Raw genomic sequence first — 22,262 nt, 5'->3', positions numbered from 1 at the left:
AATAAAGCACCTGGGAATAATGATGATTTGTTTTTGCACTGTAAATCGTATTTATATACTTTTAATAATCCCCAACAGCCAACAAAAATTACCGGATAATTGAGGGCTGGTATCTCGAGAGCAACTACATTTACTGAAACGACCTGCTGAATATTTTATCAGCTTCAAGTGCCATGATACTGCCGTGATGCAAGCAAATTACATGACACAACATTTTACGTCATGGAACTCCAATGTCACCGATTTATTTTTCAGTGTTTTATCAGATTATTCACTGAAATATTAATCTATGTAACCTTTTGTCATTTAAATTCAGTCGGCAGCTAAGGTTTGTAATGCAGACGCACTTCACATCATTCAATGTATCCAACATTTGTTTTTTTTTGTATTTTAGTCCACAGCAGAGCATTCTCACGGATCCCCATCCATCACTGATAATCTTCTACATATTGACAATTTAACTACTGTAGACTAATGGATTAGATCAAGGCTCTGAACTCCTGTCACATCCAGTTGTGGATGGTGGTGGATAATTAAACAGCAAACTGGAGGAGGAATCTTCACGAACATCGCCATCCTCAATAATGACGTAGCCCAGCTCTTCTGTACAAATGAAAACACTGAGGCTTCAGCTGGAAGTGTCCAGTGTACGATCCATCTCGGCCTTCTCCTGAGATCTGCAGCATCACAGATCCCAGTCTTCAGGATATTTGTGGAGCAAAGACACTACATGATATCGCGAAATAGTTAAAGGCAAAGGATACGGCAAAGGCGATGGCCCCCATTAACATCCCGGCTGTAGTACTGAAGATTTGTGCTCCCAAATAAGCCATGCCCCTAGCCAAGATGCTCCAGTACAGCCACAACACCGGCACCTACTCAACAATGTCAAAAGTTGGAAAATCTCAGCAAGTCTGGCAGCATCTGTAGGGAGAGAAAAGAGCTAACGTTTCGAGTCCGATGACTCTTTGTCAAAGAGTGAACTAGATTGTCTCGGAGGGAACGGTCTCTGCGGAATACAGAGGACTCTATCCTTGTTCTGGGAGGGAGTGGAGGGGGCGAGGGTAGTGGCGCGGGAGATGTTCCCACCTACAGTTGTGGATAGGGCCCTCAACAGTGTGCGGTCCATCTCCCGCGCCACTACCCTCGCCCCCTCCACTCCCTCCCAGAACAAGGATAGAGTCCCCCTCGTTCTCACATTTCATCCCACCAGCCTCCGTATGCAAAGCATAATCCTCCGTCATTTTCGCCAACTCCAGCGTGATGCCACCACCAAACACATCTTCCCTTCACTCCCTCTGTCAGCATTCCACAGAGACCGTTCCCTCCGAGACAATCTAGTCTACTCCTCCACCATACCCAGTACCTCTCCCATCACCCATGGCACCTTCCCATGCAATCGCAGAAGGTGTAACACCTGCCCCATTACCTCTTCCATGCTTAACATTCCAGGCCCAAAACACTCATTCCAGGTTAAGCAGCGTTTCACTTGCACCTCTTTCAATCTGGTCTATTGCATTCGCTGCTCCCAATGTGGTCTCCTCTATATCGGAGAGACCAAACGCAGACTGGGTGATCGCTTTGCTGAGCATCTTCGGTCTGTGCGCATTCAGGATCCTGGCCTTCCTGTTGCTTGCCATTTTGACAAAAGACCCTGCTCCCATGCCCACATGACTGTTCTTGGCCTGCTGCAATGTTCCAGTGAAGCGCAATGCAAACTGGAGGGACAACATCTCATCTTCCGGTTAGGCACGAACATCTGGCCTGAACATCGAATTCAACAACTTCAGATGATCAGCCCCACCTCAACCCATTTGTTTTCATTTCATTTTAACTGTCTTTTACCATTTCTTTCTTTCCTGCACCTTTCTCCTCTTTGCTTCCCCTTCCCCTCCCCCCACACCTACAGTTCATTCTCTGATGTTAGTTTCCCTGCTGTTTGACCTTTCACATCTTTTGTCCTCTCTGGGGACTACCATTAGCACTCTTTCCCCTTGGTTTCTGTGGCCATTAGCACCAAGTTTCCCTGGGTTTCTGTGGCTATGACTCATCTTTCATTCTCACTCCACAGTATAAATATTTCCCACTCTGTCTGTCTGTTAGCTTTGACAAAGAGTCATCGGACTCGAAACGTTAGCTCTTGAAATGAAATGAAAAATGCTTATTGTCACGAGTATGCTTCAATGAAGTTACTGTGAAAAGCCCCTAGTCACCACATTCCGGCACCTGTCCGGGGAGGCTCGTACGGGAATCGAACCGTGCTGCTGGCCTGCGTTAAAAGCCAACGATTTAGCTAAGTGAGCTAAACCAGCTCTTTTCTCTCCCTACAGATGCTGCCAGACTTGCTGAGATTTTCCAGCATTTTCCCTTTCGTTTCGAGCATCCTCAGTAATTCGCTTTTATCCAATGTCAAAAGTTGCCCAGATAAGTCATTCACAAAAAGCTGGACAATTCCAATTCAGCCAATGACTGTCCCATCTGTCTACTCTCTTTTTCCCCCTCAATTTATAGTACTCAATTCTTCTTTTTCAATAAAGAGGCAATTTAGCTTGGCCAATCGACCTACCCAGCACATCTTTTTTGGGTTGTGGGGGTGTGACCCAAGCAGACACAGGGAGAATGTGCAAACCTCTACACAGTGACCCGGGATCAAACCCGGGTCCTCGGTGGCGTGAAGCAGCAGTGCTACCCACTGCGCACCGTTCTGTCCACCTGTCTACTCTCAATCATCAGCAATGTGATAGAAGGTGTAATTGATAGTGCACTTACTCAGCAATAACTTGTTTATTAGTGATCAGTTTAGGTTCCACCAGGATCACTTGGCTCAACACCTCATTTTAGTTTTGTTAAGACTGGACAAAAGAGCTGAATTTCAGAGGTGAAGTGAGAGTGATGATCTTGATATCATATTTAGCTCAAAGGAAGATGGTTGTGATTGTTGATGGACAATCATGTCAGTTCCAGGAAATCACTGCGGGAGTTCCTCAGGGCAGTGTCCTAGGTCCAGCGATCTCCAGCTGTTTCACTAATGCTCTTGCCTCCATCGTAAAGTCAGAAATGGGGACATTCGCTGATGATTGCATAATGTTCAGTCCCATTCGTAACTCCTCAGAAACTGAAACAGTCCATGCCTGCCTGCCTGCAGCAAGACCTGGACAACAATCAGGCTTGGGTTGATAAATCATGGAATCATAGTGGTAAGTTAATACCTGTGCCACCAAGTGTCAGGCAATAACCATTGCCAAAACGATAGAATCTAACCATCTCCCCATAACATTCAATGGCATTACCATAGGTGAGTCTCCCCACCTTCAACATGCCGGGGTTTACCACCAACCAGAAGCTGAACTGGACCAGCCATATAATTACTGTAGCCACAAGAACAGGTCAGATACTCAGAATTCTGCAGCAAGCAACTCACCTTCTGACTCTCCTACATTTGTCCACCATCTTCAAGGCACAAATCAGGAGTGTGGTGGAATATTCTCCATTTGCCTGTATGAGTACAGCTCCAACAACACTCAAAAAAGCTTGAATACCATCAAGGACAAAACAGCCCACTTGGCACTAAATCAATATTCATTTCTTAAACATTCACTCCCTCCACACAGGCGCACAGTGGCAGCAGTGTGTACCATCTACAGGATGCACAGCAGCAACTAAAGTTTCTTCACTTGCACCTCCCAAATCCCTGACCTCCATCCTCCAGAGGAACTAGGGTAGCAGGTGCAGGGGAACTCTACTAGGTTCTTCTCTAAGTCACTCACCATGCTGACTTGGAACTATGTTGTATTTCCTTCACTGTAGCTGCGTCAAAATCCTGGCACTCCTGCCCCAAAGCACTGTGGGAGTACCCAAACCATGATGACAGCAGAGGTTCAAGAAGGCAGCTCACTACCTTCTTTTGAGAAATTACGGGTGGGTAATAAGTGCTGACCTTGCCAGGATGCCCACATCCCATGAACAAATAAAAAACGTTGCAATGTTGCTCAAAACACAATATGGATATTTAGTGTACACATGAAAAAAATGTAGAGATGCCAGTGTTGGGACTGGAACAGGTACAGTAAATAGCCTTACAGCACCAGGTTGAAGTCCAACAGGTTTGTTTGGAATCACGAGCTTTTGCAGCACAGCTCCTTCACCGGATGAAGGACCTGCACTCCGAAAACTAGTGATCCCAAACAAACCTGTTGGACCTTAACCTGGTGTTGAAGATACTTACTGAAGAAAATGAGATGAGATATTTGAAGATGAAATCTGATATCCATTACTTCACAGAAACTAATCAATCCCAACATTCTCCCTAACATCCACTTCCACAATTCATCTGGAGGGATGATACATGATAACAAAGGAGCGACGTAAAGTGCAAGAAGTTAATACGATCTTTACCATGAAGTCAATGTTATTGTCTTCATTCCGGAAATGTTCCATTAACTTTTCAAATCGGTACTTTTCACCACACACCTGAGGTGAGATAAAAAGAAAATAAAAATTAAACAAATCCATTTAACCACTAGAGGGTGCTCTATACACAGAGAGTAGGAGCCAGACTCACAACCGTGCAACATTTTAATGAGTTGGTTGGCAGTATACAACAGTACACACTATAATTTTCTTTGAATTGTTGGTAAATTAACTGTAAAATAATAGGTATTTCCCTAAAATAAACAAATAGCTAGTTAGAAAGCACATGATCCACAGCCAGTTCACTGGCACAATGTAATTTAGATCTGCTTCAGTTTCTAAATAAGGAGATAACCTTAAAATCTCTCGACATTGGGATTTTCTCTTCATTTGCCTTTCTCATTACAGAGTCTGCAGTGATCCAAGGAAATAGCAAAAATCAGGATCTTTAATTTACATGGCAAGGAGATACAAGGGCTTCTGAATGAACTGAAGGTGGGGAACTTTCCCAGCTCTGTGTTCCCAAGGTAACAGGAGGAAGCTGCCTCCAAGCTTCCGAGATCTATATTGTTTTAAGTCTGTTGCTGGAGACATCAGGTTCTCACTCACAAAGGGCAGTTCTTGGATCTCAGGCCCAAGGAGGTTAAGGCAAGTCAGACAAATTAACATATGACTGTGCATGCACAAGAATAGATGAGTAAAATTTACCCACAAATTGGCTGCAAAGCACAAGTATAACCTCCAGCAGAGGTCACCAGAAAAAACATTGAATTCAAAGACAAATTTTTGTGTTACGCACATTATAAAAGCAAGTTGCCCTAGTAGACGGCGGACGATCTTGATGCAGTGGAAAGATGCGAGGCCCCCAAGTGTGGAGACCTGGATCAGTGACATGGCGGGATTTATAAAATTGGAGAGGGTCAAATTTACCCTGAGAGGATCAGTACAAGGGTTCTATAAACGGTGGCAGCCTTTTCTGGACTTTCTGGCTCAAAGATAGGTATCTTGGTCAATATCAGCAGCAACCCGGGGTGGGGGGGGGGGGGGGGATGGAGGGTGTTCTTTACTGTTTCTTGCTTTTTTTTTCCTATGGTTATTTAACTTAATATTGTGTTAACTTAAGTTGTTGTTAATATGTTTTGTTGTTCATTAGAGATGGGCGAATGTTTATGACTGTTATCATTATTGTTATTGTTGGTATTTTATTGCGGTTCGTTGTTGTTATATAAATACAAAATTTTTCAATTAAAATTATTTCAAAAAAAATAAAATAAAAGCAAGTTGCAAGGGAAAACACCATGAGGACACACCTCAAAATAACATTCTGATTTGTGTGAACACTGAATAAAAAGAGAACTTTAGGATGTCACCTTGTTTATTTAAGATAAGTTAACTTACTGTTGTACTGAACTGATAAAGCTGCAAGATGTGTATTATTAATCTTAGTGCTGTGGTATTCATTTTTCCAGCAGTGGTGAGTCTCATTTATCAGCCATCATTTTCCAAACTACTAATTTTCTCTCCCTTTCCTCTCAGAAGTAATTAACTTCTTGTGGTACAGCATAAGTCAAAATCGTCATTATTCTTGTCTAAGCATAGACATTGGGCACAATTCTGCCATTTGTGGGCCAAGTGCTCCTGCCAGCGGAAAATTGGGACCGATTCCCACTGGCGCTAGGAGCAACGTTGATGTGGCATTCAATGGCACATAGTAAGCCTTTTAAGGAGGATTGGGGTTTTCGCTGAACCTGAGAGGAATGAGGCCTAATCTCTCTGACAGGTCCTGCTACCCAGAGATTGGCGTGCCTGAATACCTTTGCAGCCCCCCTGGATCACTGGCAACCCCCCCCCCCCCCCTCCACCCCACTCAGTTCCCTCCTACCCCAGCAGGCCCCTCCTTCAGCACCCCTCTCCAGTCCATACCTTCAGGCTCCACCCCTTGGCAGTGCCAACCTGGCACCTTGCACTCCGAGGGATGCGGGGCGGGCGAGTGCTCTTCCCACACTTGCCTCCAGGGTGCCGAGAGGGATCCTTTAGGGGGAGTGGGGGTGCTTGGGCTGGGCTGAAGGGTCTCAGGTTATGGGTCGTTCCTGGGATGGAGGTTGTTTGGCTGGTCTTGCCATCTGTAGCCTTCAAAACTTTAATAATAATAACAATCGTTTATTGTCACAAGAAGGCTTCAATGAAGTTACTGTGAAAAGCCCCTGGACGCCACATTCCGGGGCATGTTCGGGGTGGCCGGTATGGGAATTGAACCTGCGCTGCTGGCCTTGTTCTGCATTACAAACCAGCTGTTTAGCCCGCTGTGCTAAACCAGCCCCTGCCTTTCAGCATGTCAAGATCGAAGTTCTGTGAGAAGAAAGTGAAAGTCTTCTCTCCGTAGCCTTAAACTCCCACCATGTCAATGTGAAAGATCTGTGAGATGAGTGTAAAAGTCTTTCCTTTAATATGGTGGAAGTTTTTTACTGACAATTTCATTGCCCTTTAACGTTTTGAAGCCTCTGTGCCCTTAGAAGACCATAAGCACTGAACTGCACTGTTTACATTAATTTTCACCATTAGGTCCAGACAATTTCAAATGAAGGATCACCGTTGTTTATTTATATAACTGTACAGGTGCATCTACGCTCCTTCTTTTGAGCAGCTGTTCTTTCGAACCACAGGTTTTTTTAAAGGGGCTGCCTGATATACCATCAATTCAGACACGAGCTGTAGAGTGAGTCCAAAACTTTGGCTTTAATGAGCTAGATGTTAACCCTGCAGTCGACTTACACAGAATGGCCGACTGCCAGGTGCGATGGTAGTTTGTGTGGATTGTTACTCTATGCTTTGTCATTGCCTGAGGGCTGAAAAAGCCACAGAATCCCTACAGTGCAGAAGGAGGCCATTCGGCCCATCAAGTCTGCACCGACCCTCTGAAAGAACACCCTACCTAGGCCCACTCCCTGTTCCTATCCCCATTATCCTGCCCGCAACTAAGGGGCATTAACCATGGCTATTTCCACCTAACCTGCACATATTTGGATACTAAGGGGAAATTTAGCATCATCAATCCGCCTAACCCGCACATCTTTGAACTGTGAAAGGAAACCGGAGCACCCGGAGGAAACTCGCTGACACGGGGATAATGTACAAATTCCCAAGGCCGGAATTGAACTCGAGTCTCTGGTACTGTGAAGCAGTAGTGCTAACCACTGCGCCACCGTTCCATGGTCAATCTACTTTCCCCCCCTCTCTTTTGTAATGATTTCCATTCCAAATCTTTGATCAAGGATGTGACACTGGTGTAATTCCCATACTGATTTGTGCAGAATGTCTCTGGAGCACTTCAATACTATTTGTTTCTATTGTAATAAGAATCCCACAAACAACTTGCCTTCTCCAAAACTGGATGAAAAAATGTTTGGTAAACTATAATTCTGACATTTTTATTGCAATCAGATGAAATTGCAATTTTTGTCATTGAATGCCACTTCCCATTGGTCCTATCAATTTTATAATTCCAGAAAATCATCTTGCAGTGAATTGATATCATCTTGAGTTTTCCCTGATGCATAAATCACGCTGTCATATGCAAATAAGTCGCACCTTGTGGGAAAGGTCTTTATGTACGTCAAGAAGAGTAAAACTCTCAACACAGTTCCTGGAAGCACCTAGGAAAAGACATCGCTCGAAGAGTATGTGAATACCCATCACACACAACTCGCTTCTTCTCTGGGTGAGGAAGTGCTGAATCCAATTTAATGTCTCCCAACTCCATAGTAACAAAGTTTGAACAAGAGCTTTATATGGGGAAGTTTGTGGAAGGCTGTTAAGAAATCCAGTATTGTCACATGAGTAGTTTGATCTCTTTCGCGACTTGCAGCGACGTCATTGACATTCTGTAAAACTGCATTTCGGTAGGCAGCAGGGTCCCAGGTTCGATTCCTGGCTTGGGTCACTGTCTGTGCGGAGTCTGAACGTTCTCCCCGTGTCTGCGTGGGTTTCCTCCGGGTGCTCCGGTTTCCTCCCACAAGTCCCGAAAGACGTGCTGTTAGGTGAATTGGACATTCTGAATTCTCCCTCAATGTACCCGAACAGGCGCCGGAAGGTGGCGACTAGGGGCTTTACACAGTAACTTCATTGTAGTGTTAATGTAAGCCCACTTGTGACACAAATAAGATTATCATTATTATTGTTGAAAGAAATCGGTAATTACTGCAACTAATCCTTCAGCTGCTAACTTGAAGATCCAGGGAAGTATTTCATCTGGGCCTGAAACTTTACTTGGATTTATTTCTTGCAATAATTACAAAGCTCCTTCTTTCTTTATAATGAGTTATAGTATGTCTAATACGTGGTCACTGTCTGATCTGAATGTGTGTTCAATCTTTTCTGGGAAATACACCGGAAAAGTGATCACTTAGTATTTCTGCTTTACCTTTAGGATGAAATGTAACTCTTTTGTCTATTTTGATATCTGAAATGTCTACTGCTTCCTTTTTGATTTTCATAATTGATGATCAGAAGGTCATAAGATAGTTTTAAAAAATTCATTTTTACAAGATGTGGGCTTCGCTGGCCAGCATTTTATGCCCATCTCTAATTGCCCTCGAAAAGGTGGTAGTAAGCTGCCTTCTTGAACTGCTGCAGTCCATGTGGTGTCGGTACACCCATAGTGCTATTAGGGAGGGAGTTCCAAGATTTTGACCCAGCCACAGTGAAAGAACGGCGATATATTTCCAAGTCAGGATGGTGAGTGACTTGAGTGGGCACTTCCAGGTGGTGGTGTTCCCATGTATCTGCTGCCCCTGTCCTTCTGAGATAGTAGTGGTTGTGGGTTTGGAAGGTGCTGCCGAAGGAGCCTTGATGTGTTCCTTGGTTTTAAACAAAATCTTTCCTGTTTGTTGAGAGCTTTCTTTACTTACCTCTGATGGGTTCTCCTCATTCCCAGACAACTTTGGCATTTTGTAAAGACACATACAACATAGCCTAGTGTTTTCTATGGAAGCACGGAAGTTTCTCCTGTTGGATGGTACATAGATATCCATGGCTTCTGGCAAGGCTCCAGGATTGACTTCCTATTTGTGTCCCGAGCGTTCATTGTCAGATCCACTGATGCCAAGGCAATTCTGGTGTTTTCTCTGACCACCGCTCCCTACTGGCTAACTGTCACCTACAGGAAGACCAGAGGGTTGGCAGAAGGGACATGGAAGCTGAACATGAAATTGCTGTCGCCAGAAAATATTTGAGGAACTCAAAAGTGGTTACAAGGTTTACAGCACCGTAAAACCCCTCTTCCGAGTCTCCGACATCCTGGCGGGAAGCAGTCAAGATGAACATCAAGAGGTTCTTTCTCCTCAAAGGTGTTCAGAAGGCTGGAGAGAAATGGAAGAAAATGTCCTAACTTCAGAAAAGCATGCAGAATCTGCCACTTCAGTCGATGGGGATCAGGTCAAAGAGGGCATCCAAGAGGTGAAAAGGCCTCACTCTTTGCAGAAGGAGGTCTCCAAGAATATCTTCCAGTCCAGAGTTCACTTCATAGAGCAGGATGAAACATGCTCAGCTTTCTTCATCCAAAAGGTGCAGAGGGAGTTCTGTGATCAGCAGTCCAAAGGAAGGCTTGGTACCAACATCACAGTCTGAAATACTAAGGACCCGTTAATATTTTTATGTCTGGTTGTGTGATGTAAAGCCCACACCACAGCCTTCCAGTTCTTTCTGTCTTTAGCACAGGGGTTTTAGGTGACAGGATGTAGTGGAGTCTGGACAAAACTAACTCAGCATGTTGAGAAAGCCTATCGGATCCTTCAATGTGAGTAAAACTTCCTAAGCAGCTGCTTACTGGCCAAGTTGTATTCAGCTCTATGGACTGGATCAGCTCAGACCTGCTGGAAGTGTATGAGAGTATGCTCCTGGCTTGCAGCATGCCAGAATCCATAAGGAATGGCCGCATCAGCCTCGAAGGAGGAAGAGAGAGAAAATTAGAATTAGAAATGCATAAGTATAAGGTTTCAACCTGGTGAGGCTACAACACAAGATTACCTGCATGTCAGCGGATGCAGAATATGGAGGACAGAGTTAAGCGATCCCACAGCTAATGGATCAAACCCAAGTTCTGCAGCCCTGCCACATCTATTTGTGAAAGGCAGTGAGCAATTGAGCAACTAACAGAAGAAGCAGGCTTCATAAATATCCCCATCTTCAATGATGATGCCCCCCAGCACATCATTGCAAAAGATAATGCTGAAGTATTTGCAACCATCTTCAGCCAGAAGTGTTGAATGGATTAGTCATCTTGGCCTCCCCTGAGCTTCCCAGTACCACAGATGCCAGTCTTCAGCCAATTTGATTCACTCTGCATGATATCAAGAAATTGCTAAAGGCACTGGTTACTGCAAAAGCTACGGGCCCGAACAACATTCTAGCACTAGCACTGAGGACTTGTGCACTAGACTAGCATGCCCCTCGCCAAGCTGTTCCAGTATAGCTACAACATTGGCATTTACCCAGCAATGTAGAAAAATGCCTAGCTATGTGCTGCACATAAAAAGCATGACAAACCTAACCCGGCCAATTACTACCCCGTCAGTATAATCACGATCATCAGTACAGTGATGGAATGGGTCACCGACAGTGCTATCAAGTGGGACTTCTTCAGCAATAACTTGCTCACTAACACTCAACCTGGGTTCTGCCAGGGCTGGTCAGCTCCTGACCTCATTACAGCCTGAGTTCAAACATGGACAAAAGAACTGAACTCCAAGGTGAGGTGTGAGTGACTGCCCTTGACATCAAGGCAACATTTCGTCGATTATGGCAATAAAGAGCCCTTGCAAAATTGAAGTCAATGGGAATCAGGGGGAAACTCTCCACTGGTTGGATTCATACCTAGCACAAAGAAAGGTGACTTTGGTTGTTGGAGGTCAATCATCTTAGCCCCAGGATATCAGTGTAGTATTTCCTCAGGGTAGAGTCCTATGCCCAACCATCTTCAACAATGACCTTCCCCCATCAAAAGGTTAAAGGTGGGGGTGTATGCTCATGATTGCACAACTTTCTGTACCATTTGTGACTCCTCAGATACTGAAGCAATCAGTGACAATACGATCTGGCCAACATTCTGATTTGGGCTGATAAGTGGCAAGTAACATTCGCATCACGCAAGTGCTGGGCAATGGCCGTCTCCAACAAGAGAGAATCTAACCACCCCCCTTCACATTAAATGGCATTATTAATGCTGAATTCCCCATTAGCAATATTAGCAATATTCTGGGGGGCTATCATTGTCCAGAAATTGAACTATATCAGCCATGTAAATACTGTGGCTTGAGAGCAGGTTAAGGGCTCGGAATTCTGCAGCGACATAACTCATCTCCTGACGCTTCAAAGCCTGTCCATCATCTGCAACTCAGAAGCGTGATGGAATGCTCTATACTCTACACTCCCCAACAACACTCAAAAGCTCAACACCAACTATCCACTGCCTTAAACCCTCCCCCCCCCGCCCGGCGTAAAGTAACAGCAGCGTGTACCATCTACAAGATGCTGTGCTGCAGCTCATCAAGGATCCTTCGACAGCACCTTTCAAACCCACAATCTCTACTACCTGGAAGGACAAGAGCAGTAGGTGCATGTGAACACCACCAGCTGCAATTTCCTCTCCAAGCCACACACCATCCTGATTTGGAGTTGTATTGCCATTCCTTCACTGCCGTTTGATCGAAATCCTGGAACTCCTTCCCTAAGAGACTGTCCTCACTCCCCTGTCTTCCTCGTGTGTTGTGTGAGATCTTTTGTCAAGTCCACCAGGTAGGATGCAGACCTAAGCTATGTGACAGTTCCAGGCAGTGGGGACATGGATGATGTCCCCATCTTCTGCTCAATTCTGCTGTCAGTGCACAGACTGACGAACATCGGTAACCAATTTGTACTGGCCTTGGGAGCTAAAGTAAATTGTGGCAAGGGTGAGGTCACGCTCTTTGTGGACTGGAAATACTGATTTTTGTCCGCTTCAGCATCAGGTCAGACTACCTGAAGGTTTGAAGGAGGCGGGACCTGCACAAAAAACTGGAAAAGCAATGAGAAAAGAAAAACTATGAGACCGACACTCCATGTCAATGGTAGGAAAGAACCTGGTCATGAGGTACGGGGCACTCAAGGTGTTGTGACAGTCGTCCGACCCATACTCCACGTGTGCACTGTGGTGATCACTTCAGCCATTTGTCTAAATATCAAATATAGACCATGTCTGCAGGGACATTATATACTGAATAAACCTCTAAAGGAGGGAAAATGTTTCCAATGTCACCCTCGTCCTGGCAATCACCTTAAGCAGAAAAACACTTTTGATCACAAGTCAATCAGGCAGTATGGCCTGCACATAGCATTCTCAAGGCCCTGGGAAAAATGAAATGATGGATCCTGCCACACAGTCTGCTCAGGAAACTATCAAAATCATTTGGCAGAATGCCACTTCGTCATAACCTTCAAAAAAGCATAATTATGTAGCTTGGTTGGTGGTGAGCAGGGCCCTACCCAACAGATCCTTTCTACAAACCCAGAGTCTCACCCCCTCTGCACGCGGTCTTCAAGATGTCCGTGTTAGGGGCAAGACTATTGTTAACCTCCTACGGGAATGTGCCTGTGCAATGCAGCTCTGGAAACAGATGCAGTGGTTTTTGTCAAAGTTCACCCCAAGCATCTCCATGATGCAGTGTTCTGTGCTCTATGGGCGGTTCCCAGGGACGCACACCAAAATAAACATCATCTGCAGTTGGAGAACCATCAACTCTGTGAAAGATACTCTTTTATCTGCCCAAAATTTGTTGGCCTTCCAGAACAGGAAGTTGACAAGATCGGGTGTTGCAGACTCGCAAATTCCAAGGTCCAGGAATATGGGATGAGGGACGCAGCAAAGCTTGAGGCAGACACCACAATTGGAAAGGTTATCATCTAAAGTCTTTTAGCCACAATACACCCAGGGGCAGGAAACTGAGAAAAACTCCTTGTTCTGTGTTTTTGACATATAATGAACACTGTAAATATTAACTGTAATCATGGTGAACACTAAATAGTGACTGAAATCGTAAATGTAATAAGTAACATACAGCTTTGGATTTACGTGAATTGTTCTGCACTTCATACAATGGCAATGTTGAACAATCATGTAATGTACTTTTATACAGTATGAATAAAGTTTATTTTGGATAAAAGAAATTTGCATTAAAATTCAACACTGAATGAAAAACTAAGGTATTTTCATATTTTGAAGAATAAACAAGAACAATTTGTGTGAACAGATGTTGGGTGGCTGAATGATATCATGTTTTGGCTTTGTACAGATTTAACCTTGCATATTAAGGACATCTTATTTACAAAGGAGTGGTTAGATTAGCTCATATTCCAGCAGTAAGCAATGGCATATGAACAGTTTATCATGCTAAACTGCTCATATTAACAACCAGAATCATAGAATCCCTATAGTGCAGAAGGAGACCATTCGGCCCATCAAGTCTGCATCAACCCTTCCAATAAGCACTCTGCCCATGACAAGTGTCCACCTTATCCTATCCCTGTAATCCCATAACCTAACCTGCATATATCCCTGGACATTAAGGGGAAATTTATCATGGCCAATCCCCCACATATCTTTGGACTATGGGAGGGAACCGGAGCACTCTGAAAAATCCCACACAGACACGGGGAGAATGTACAAAATCCACACAGACATTCACCCAAGGCTGGAACTGACCTGGGTCTCTGGCACTGTGAGGCAACAGTGCTAACCACTGTGCCATCGTGGCACTGTGCAATGTGCCACGTGCTAAATTGCCACTTAGTGCCCAAAAGAAAAAAGGTTAGTTGGGGATACGGGAATAGGGCAAGGGAGTGGGCCTAGGCAGGATGCCCTTTCAGAAGATCGGTGTAGATTTGACGGGCCCAAGGTGTCCTTCTGCACTGTAAGGGTTCTATGATAATTTACTGCTTGGTGACCATTATCACTAAGGTCTCTGGAAATATGTATCTACAGAACTGAAAATCTGTGCTGTATTTCTCTATCTATCTATCCATTTGAAGAAATTGCTGCATTTGTTAGAACTCAAAATTATTACGTGGACTACTTTAGTAACAAGTACCTGCATATAATTAGCAAAGCACTGAGTTCTTAAGCAATCACTTAATTGGGGAAAGATTCATAGTCTAATGGCAGACTGAATCATTGGTTTCATGTAAATTTCCTTTATCTTTTCATCTAATTCTGTTAGCTTGTCCCCTTACTTATTCGTTTTAACTACCCTCTATTCAGTTCTTTATCGTCATCTTTAAAATTCCATTTTTCTTTTCACTGTGCCACCCATTGGAAAACTAATGTAATTCTAGAATCTCCTGGGGCGGGATTCTCCACCGGCGGGATGCTCCATTTTGCTGGCAGCTCGGGTAGTTCCCAACGGCGTGAGGCTGCCCATAATGGGAAACCCCATTGACCTGCCGGCATAACGGAGCATCCCGCCAGCAAGGTGAAACAGAAATGTGGCACGGCAGGACAGAGCATCTCACAGTACAGTAACACAGTGGTTAGCACTGTGGCTTTACAGCGCCAGGGTCCTAGGTTCGATTCCCTGCTGGGTCACTGTCTGTGCGGAGTCTGCGCGCTCTCCCCGTGTCTGCGTGGATTTCCTCTGGGTACTCCGGTTTCCTCCCACAGTCCAAAGACGTGCAGGGTAGGTGGATTGGCCATGCTAAATTGCCCCTAGTGTCCAAAAAGGTTAGATGGGGTTGTTGGGTTCTGGGGATAGGATGGAAGTGAGGGCTTAAGTGGGTCAGTGCAGACTTGATGGGCTGAATGGCCTCCTTCTGCACTGTATGTTCTATGTTCTTTCAAGCAGTGCTCTGTCTTAACAGTGCCCAGGATACTAAATACTTCTTCAAAATGGTCCTGCTCAGGGTCACAAACGTCAACTCTACACAAAACAAAGGAGTATCATTCTCTATTGATATAGTTCTTCATTTCAGACACTGCCATTCAGTCGTACTAATTAAGTGCTGCAATAATACATGCTGTGGCCAAAAATTGTGGATCAGCACCTTGTGATTTGAACACTGTCTCCTTCTTTTGTATATTGTCTAGAATCTTGCTTGATATAAAATTGGGAAAATGTCATCAAATGGATTTATGATTTGGAAAATGTAAAGTAAAATGTAGGTAAATATTTGTTGATCGACTATGGCCACTTTAGGCCATCGTATGAAAACCCATGTGGCTAATATCCAAACTGTCCATGATCCATGAGCTTTTCTCATCCCTTTCCTTCCAAACAGTTGTCAGAGGATGAAAATGTGCAGTGTACCAAGGTAGTTAAAAATTGGCAGATGTTTAAACCAACAAACTGCCTTTGTGAGAGGTAAACAAAAGATTAACTGGATAAATGGACTGGAGAGTTGACGTTTCCAGGTTGGTGCTGCATGTTTTTTCTTGCACACTTCCAACCTGAGCCAACCTGAGCGGTGGGTAGCATTCCTGCCTCTGAGCCAGGAGCTCCAAGTTCGAGTCTCACCCCAGCCAAGGAAGGTGCGTTCACAGCATAGTGAAACAGGCCGAGTGCTTCAACTGCAAATCCTTTCAACACACCAATGGCTGAAGGTAAGAGCAGGAGAGGCTCCTAGCCAGCCACATTTTTTTCATTGAAAAATATTTTAACAGGACCTCCTTCCCCAGCCCCCCTTTCCATTGGTCTTCCTAACATTACTCAACCCCCCATGCCTCTTCGCGCCCCCCCCCCCCCCCCCCCCCTTGCTGGCAGCTTAATTTTTCATGAAGAAGTCGATGAACGGCTACCACCTCTGGGCGAACCCCTGTAACAATCCCCTCAAGGCAAAATTAATTTTCTCGAGCCTGAGAAACCCCGCCCTGTCGCTAACCCACACCCCTGACTTTGGGGGTTCCAAGTCCCTCCAGCAGAGGGCAGCAGAACAGAGCTTCTGATTGGCTGTTCCGGGGAGATTTGCATACATGCAGTGCGGTCAGCGTAAGTTGAAGGTGTACCTGCGCAAGTGACCCGAGGAGTTCGAGTGAAGGCAAGCATCCAGCAGAGGGCAGCAGAGCAGAGCTTCTGATTGGCTGCTCCAGGGAGATTTGCATACATGCAGTGAGGTCAGTGTAAGTTGAAGGTGTACCTGCGCAAGTGACCCGAGGAGTTCGAGTGAAGGAAAGCATCCAGCAGAGGGAAGCAGAGCAGAGCTTCTGATTGGCTGTTCCGAGGAGATTTGCATACGTGCAGTGCGGTCAGCATAAGTTGAAGGTGGTTTGTGAAGGGGCTGTTCTCGAGTGACAGCTTTACCCGAAACACTACTTACGTAGTGTCCCCCACCCATCCTCCTCCTCTAACCAAAAAAAAGTTCTGCCCGTCGGATTGCTAAACTAACAAGTTTTTTTTTTTTAAATTTCATTTTCAGTAGTTGGGAAGTTAGTTCAGTGGGAATGGAGGTTAGGGCAGTTGAATGTTCCTCCTGCAGAATGTGGGAAGAAACGGTCACCTCGAGTGTCCCTGCTGACTACATCTGCGGGAAGTGCACCCAACACCAGCTCCTCGAGAACCGCATTAGAGACCTGGAGCTGGATGAACTTCGGATCATTCGGGAGGCGGAGGGGGTTATTGAGAGGAGTTATAGGGAGGTAGTCACACCTCAGGTAAAAGAAGAAGGTAGATGGGTTACCGTCAGGGGAAGGAGAGGGAACCGGCAGGCAGTGCAGGGATCCCCTGTGGTCGTTCCCCTCAATAACAAGTATACCGTTTTGGATACTGTCGGGGGGGGGGACTTACCAGGGCTAGGCAATGGGGCACAGGTCTCTGGCACAGAGTCTGTCCCTGTTGCTCAGAAGGGAAGGGAGAAGAGGAACAGAGCACTTGTCATTGGGGACTCCATAGTTAGAGGAACAGACAGGAGGTTCTGTGGGAACGAAAGAGACTCACGGTTGGTGTGTTGCCTCCCAGGTGCCGGGGTTTGTGATGTCTCTGATCGTGTTTTTGGGATCCTTAAGGGGGAGGGGGAGCAGCCCCATGTCGTGGTCCACATAGGTACCAACGACATAGGTAGGAAGAGAGATGGGGATTTGAGACAGAAATTCAGGGAGCGAGGGTGGAAGCTGAGAGCTAGAACAAACAGAGTTGTTATCTCTGGGTTGTTACCCGTGCCATGTGCTAGCGAAGTGAGAAATAAGGAGAGAGAGGAGTTGAACACGTGGCTACAGGGATGGTGCAGGAGGGAGGGTTTTGGTTTCCTGGATAATTGGGGCTCATTCTGGGGTAGGTGGGACCTCTACAAACAGGATGGTCTTCACCTGAACCAGAGGGGTACCAATATCCTGGGGGGGAGATTTGCTAGTGCTCTTCGGGGGGGTTTAAACTAATTCAGCAGGGGGATGGAACCTAAATTATGGTCCCAGTGTACAGGATGTTGAGAGTAGTGAGGTCAGCGATAGGGTTAAAAGTTCGAAAGAGGGCACCGGCAAGCAAGATGCTGGTTTGAAGTGTGTCTACTTCAACGCCAGGAGCATCCGGAATAAGGTGGGTGAGCTTGCAGCATGGGTTGGTACCTGGGATCTCGATGTTGTGGCGATTTCGGAGACATGGGTAGAGCAGGGACAGGAATGGTTGTTGCAGGTTCCAGGATTTAGATGTTTCTGTAAGAACAGAGAAGATGGTAAAAGAGGGGGATGTGTGGCATTGTTAATCAAGGAAAGTATTAAGGCAGCAGAAAGGACGTTTGAGGACTCTGTCTACTGAGGTAGTATGGGCCGAGGTTAGGAACAGGAGAGGAGAGGTCACCCTGTTGGGAGTTGTCTATAGACCTCCGAATAGTTCCAGAGATGTAGAGGAAAGGATTACAAAGATGATTCTCGACAGGAACGAGAGTAACAGGGCAGTTGTTATGGGGACTTTAACTTTCCAAATATTGACTGGAAATACTATAGTTTGAGTACTATAGATGAGTCAGTTTTTGTGCAGTGTGTGCAGGAGGGTTTTCTGACACAGTATGTAGACAGGCCAACAAGGGGCGATGCCACATTGGATTTGGTACTGGGTAATGAACCCGGCCAGGTGTTAGATTTAGATGTAGGTGAGCACTTTGGTGATAGTGATCACAATTCGGTTATGTTTACTTTAGCGATGGGCAGGGATAGGTATATACCGCAAGGCAAGAATTATAGCTGGGGTAAAGGCAATTATGATGCTATTCGGTAACATTTTGGATGTATAGGATGGGGGAGGAAACTGCAGGGGATGGGTACAATCGAAATGTGGAGCTTTTTCAAGGAACAGCTACTGCGTGTCCTTGATAAGTATGTACCTGTCAGGCAGGGAGGAAGTTGTCAAGCAAGGGAACCGTGGTTTACTAAGGAAGTTGAAGCACTTGTCAATAGGAATAAGAAGGCTTATGTTAGGATGAGATATGAAGGCTCAGTTAGGGCACTTGAGAGTTACAAGTTAGCCAGGAAGGACCTAAAGGGAGAGTTAAGAAGAGCGAGGAGAGGACACAAAAAGTCGTTGGCGGATAGGATCAAGGAAAACCCTAAGGCTTTCTATAGGTATATCAGGAACAAAAGAATGACTAGAGTAAGATTAGGGCCAATCAAGGATAGTAGTGGAAAGTTGTGTGTGGAATCAGAGGAGATAGGGGAAGCGTTAAATGGATATTTTTCGTCAGTGTTTACACTGGAGAAAGACAATGTTGTTGAGAAGAATACTCAGGTACAGTCGACCAGGCTAGATGGGATTGAGGTTCACAAGGAGGAGGTGTTAGCAATTTTGGAAAGTGTAAAAATAGATAAGTCCCCTGGGCCAGATGGGATTTATCCTAGGATTCTCTGGGAAGCCAGGGAGGAGATTGCAGAGCCTTTGTCCTTGATCTTTATGTCGTCTTTGTCGACAGGAATAGTGCCAGAAGACTGGAGGATAGCAAATGTTGTCCCCTTGTTCAAGAAGGGGAGTAGAGACAACCCTGGTAATTATAGACCTGTGAGCCTTACTTCGTTGTGAGTAAAATGTTGGAAAAGGTTATAAGAGATAGGGTTTATAATCATCTTGAAAAGAACAAGTTGATTAGCGATACTCAACACGGTTTTGTGAAGGGTAAGTCATGCCTCACAAACCTTATTGAGTTTTTTGAGAAGGTGACCAAACAGGTGGATGAGGGTAAAGCAGTTGATGTGGTGCATATGGATTTCAGTAAGGCGTTTGATAAGTTTCCCCACGGTAGGCTATTGCAGAAAATACGGAAGTATGGGATTGAAGGTGATTTAGCGGTTTGGATCAGTAATTGGCTAGCTGAAAGAAGACAGAGGGTGGTGGTTGATGGCAAATGTTCATCCTGGAGTTCAGTTACTAGTGGTGTACCGCAAGGATCTGTTTTGGGGCCACTGCTGTTTGTCATTTTTATAAATGACCTGGAAGAGGGTGTAGAAGGATGGGTTAGTAAATTTGCAGATGACACGGAGGTCGGTGGAGTTGTGGATAGTGCTGAAGGATGTTATAGGTTACAGAGGGACATAGATAAGCTGCAGAGCTGGGCTGAGAGGTGGCAGATGGAGTTTAATGCAGAAAAGTGTGAGGTGGTTCACTTTGGAAGGAGTAACAGGAATGCAGAGTACTGGGCTAATGGCAAGATTCTTGGTAGTGTAGATGCATCTAGGTACATAAATCCCTGAAAGTTGCCACCCAGGTTAACAGGGCTGTTAAGAAGGCATATGGTGTGCTAACCTTTATCAGTAGGGGGATTGAGTTTCGGAGCCACGAGGTCATGCTGCAGCTGTACAAATCTCTGGTGCAGCCGCACCTGGAGTACTGCGTGCAGTTCTGGTCACCACATTATGGGAAGGATGTGGAAGCTTTGGAAAGGGTTCAAAGGAGATTTACTAGGATGTTGCCTGGTATGGAGGGAAGGTCTTACGAGGAAAGGCTCAGGGACTTGAGGTTGTTTTCGTTAGAGAGGAGAAGGTTGAGAGGTGACTTAATAGAGACATATAAGATAGTCAGATGGTTAGATAGGGTGGACAGTGAGAGTCTTTTTCCTCGGATGGTGATGACCAACACGAGGGGACATAGCTTTAAATTAAGGGGTGGTAGATATCGAACAGATGTCAGAGGCAGTTTCTTTACTCAGAGAGTAGTAGGGGTGTGGAACGCCCTGCCTGCAACAGTAGTAGACTCGACAAATTTAAGGGCATTTAAGTGGTCACTGGATAGACATATGGATGAAAATGGAATAGTGTAGGTCAGATAGGCTTCAGATTGTTTCACGGGTCAGCGCAACAACGAGGGCCAAAGGGCCCGTACTGCGCTGTAATGTTCTATGTTCTTCTATGTTCTAACCTAGTAAGATCCGTCTCCGGGCCATCAGGGAGGCAAAGGCCGGGACATTGGCCTCTCTCACCGCCTGGGCTCACGGATCTTCCGGCACGCCATAGATTGCCACCTCTGGACTTGGCACCACCCTCAGCTTTAATGCTTCTGACAAGATGTCAGCAAACCCCTGCCAGAAACTCCTCAGCCTCAGACATGCCCAAGAAATGGTTCGCAGGACCACCCGCACAGCACCCACACCTGTCCTCCACCCCCTCAAAGAACATGCTCCTACAGGCCACCATCATGTGCGCCCTGTGGACCACCTTAAATTATATCAGGCTGAGCCTGGCACACAACAAGGATGTATTGATGCGCCTCAGGGTCTCCTCCCATAATTTGGCCTCCAACGCCCCAGCCAGCTCTTCCTTCCACTTTCTCTTCACTTCCCCTTTCGGGGCTCCCTCCCACTCCATCTGTTCCTTACAGATATTTAAAACCTTCTCCTCTCCTACTCATTCTCTCGGTACCACCTCATCCTGTAGCCCCTGGGGCGGCAGGTGCGGGAAGTTCGAAACCTGCCTCCGCACAAAGTCCCTCACTTGCAGATACCGGAACCCATTCCGACCTAGAATCATAGAATATACAGTGCAGAAGTAGGCCATTCGGCCCATCAAGTCTGCACCGGCCCTTGAAAGAGCACCCCACCCAAGCCCACACTTCCAAACCATCCTCATAACCCAGTAACCCCACCTAACCATTTTGAACACTAAGGGCAATTTAGCATGGCCAATCCACCTGACCTGCACATCTTTGGGCCGTTGGAAGAAACCGGAGCACCCGGAGGAAACTCACACAGATACAGGGAGAACATGCAGACTCCGCACAGCCAGTAACCCAAGCCGGGAATCGAACGTGGGACCCTGGAGCTGTGGAGCAACTGTGCTAACCATTGTGCTACTGTGCTAACTTGCAGCTCAAACTCCTCCTCAAACTCCTCCAAGCTCGGGAAGACCTCATCAATAAAGAGATCTCCAAATTTCTCGATCCCCGCCTGCTGCCACCTCCGGAACCCCCCATCCAGCCTCCCCGGAGCGAACCGGTGGTTACCACATACTGGTGCCCACACCAACGCCCCCTCCAGCCCCATGTGCTGCTGCCACTGTCCCCACACCCTCGGGGCCGCCACTAGTATCGGGCTTGTGGACTACCTGGCCGACGAGAACGGCAGAGGTGCCGTTAACAATGTCCGCAAACCCATGTCTTTAGATGAGGCCGCCTCCACCCGCTCCCCCACTACCCACTTCTTGAACATCGCTATATTCGCTGCCCAATTATAATTTATAAAATTTGGATGAGCCAGCAACCTCCCATGCCCCTGCTCCAGCAGCACCTTCTTCACCCGCGGGATTTTACCCGCCCATACAAATCCTGAGATCACCGCATTTACTTTTTTAAAGAACGCCTTGGGGATAAAAATTGGAAGCCTCCGAAAGACAAAAAAAACCCGGCATTTTAACTGTCTGTACC

General features: G+C 45.9%; 1 protein-coding gene across 13 annotated transcripts in view; it reads right to left on the bottom strand.

Moving 5' to 3' along the window:
- Positions 1-22,262, bottom strand: part of LOC119961940 (formin-like protein 2) — a 314,356-nt gene that overhangs the window by 57,565 nt on the left and 234,529 nt on the right. For 8 of the 13 annotated variants that reach the window (XM_038789533.1, XM_038789532.1, XM_038789536.1 and 5 more), the window contains exons 10-11: positions 17,987-18,073; positions 4,396-4,470 (exon numbers count right to left, since the gene is read on the bottom strand). In XM_038789533.1, coding sequence (XP_038645461.1) covers positions 4,396-4,470; positions 17,987-18,073 — 162 coding nt within the window. The remainder of the gene's footprint in view (positions 1-4,395; positions 4,471-17,986; positions 18,074-22,262) is intronic. The other 5 variants (XM_038789544.1, XM_038789539.1, XM_038789538.1 and 2 more) reach the window with 1 other exon arrangement.

The sequence above is a fragment of the Scyliorhinus canicula genome, chromosome 2 (assembly GCF_902713615.1).
Source record: "Scyliorhinus canicula chromosome 2, sScyCan1.1, whole genome shotgun sequence".
Classification (NCBI taxonomy): domain Eukaryota; kingdom Metazoa; phylum Chordata; class Chondrichthyes; order Carcharhiniformes; family Scyliorhinidae; genus Scyliorhinus; species Scyliorhinus canicula.
Note: the sequence above shows the minus strand (reverse complement) of the source record. Positions and strands in the feature narration are given on the sequence as shown.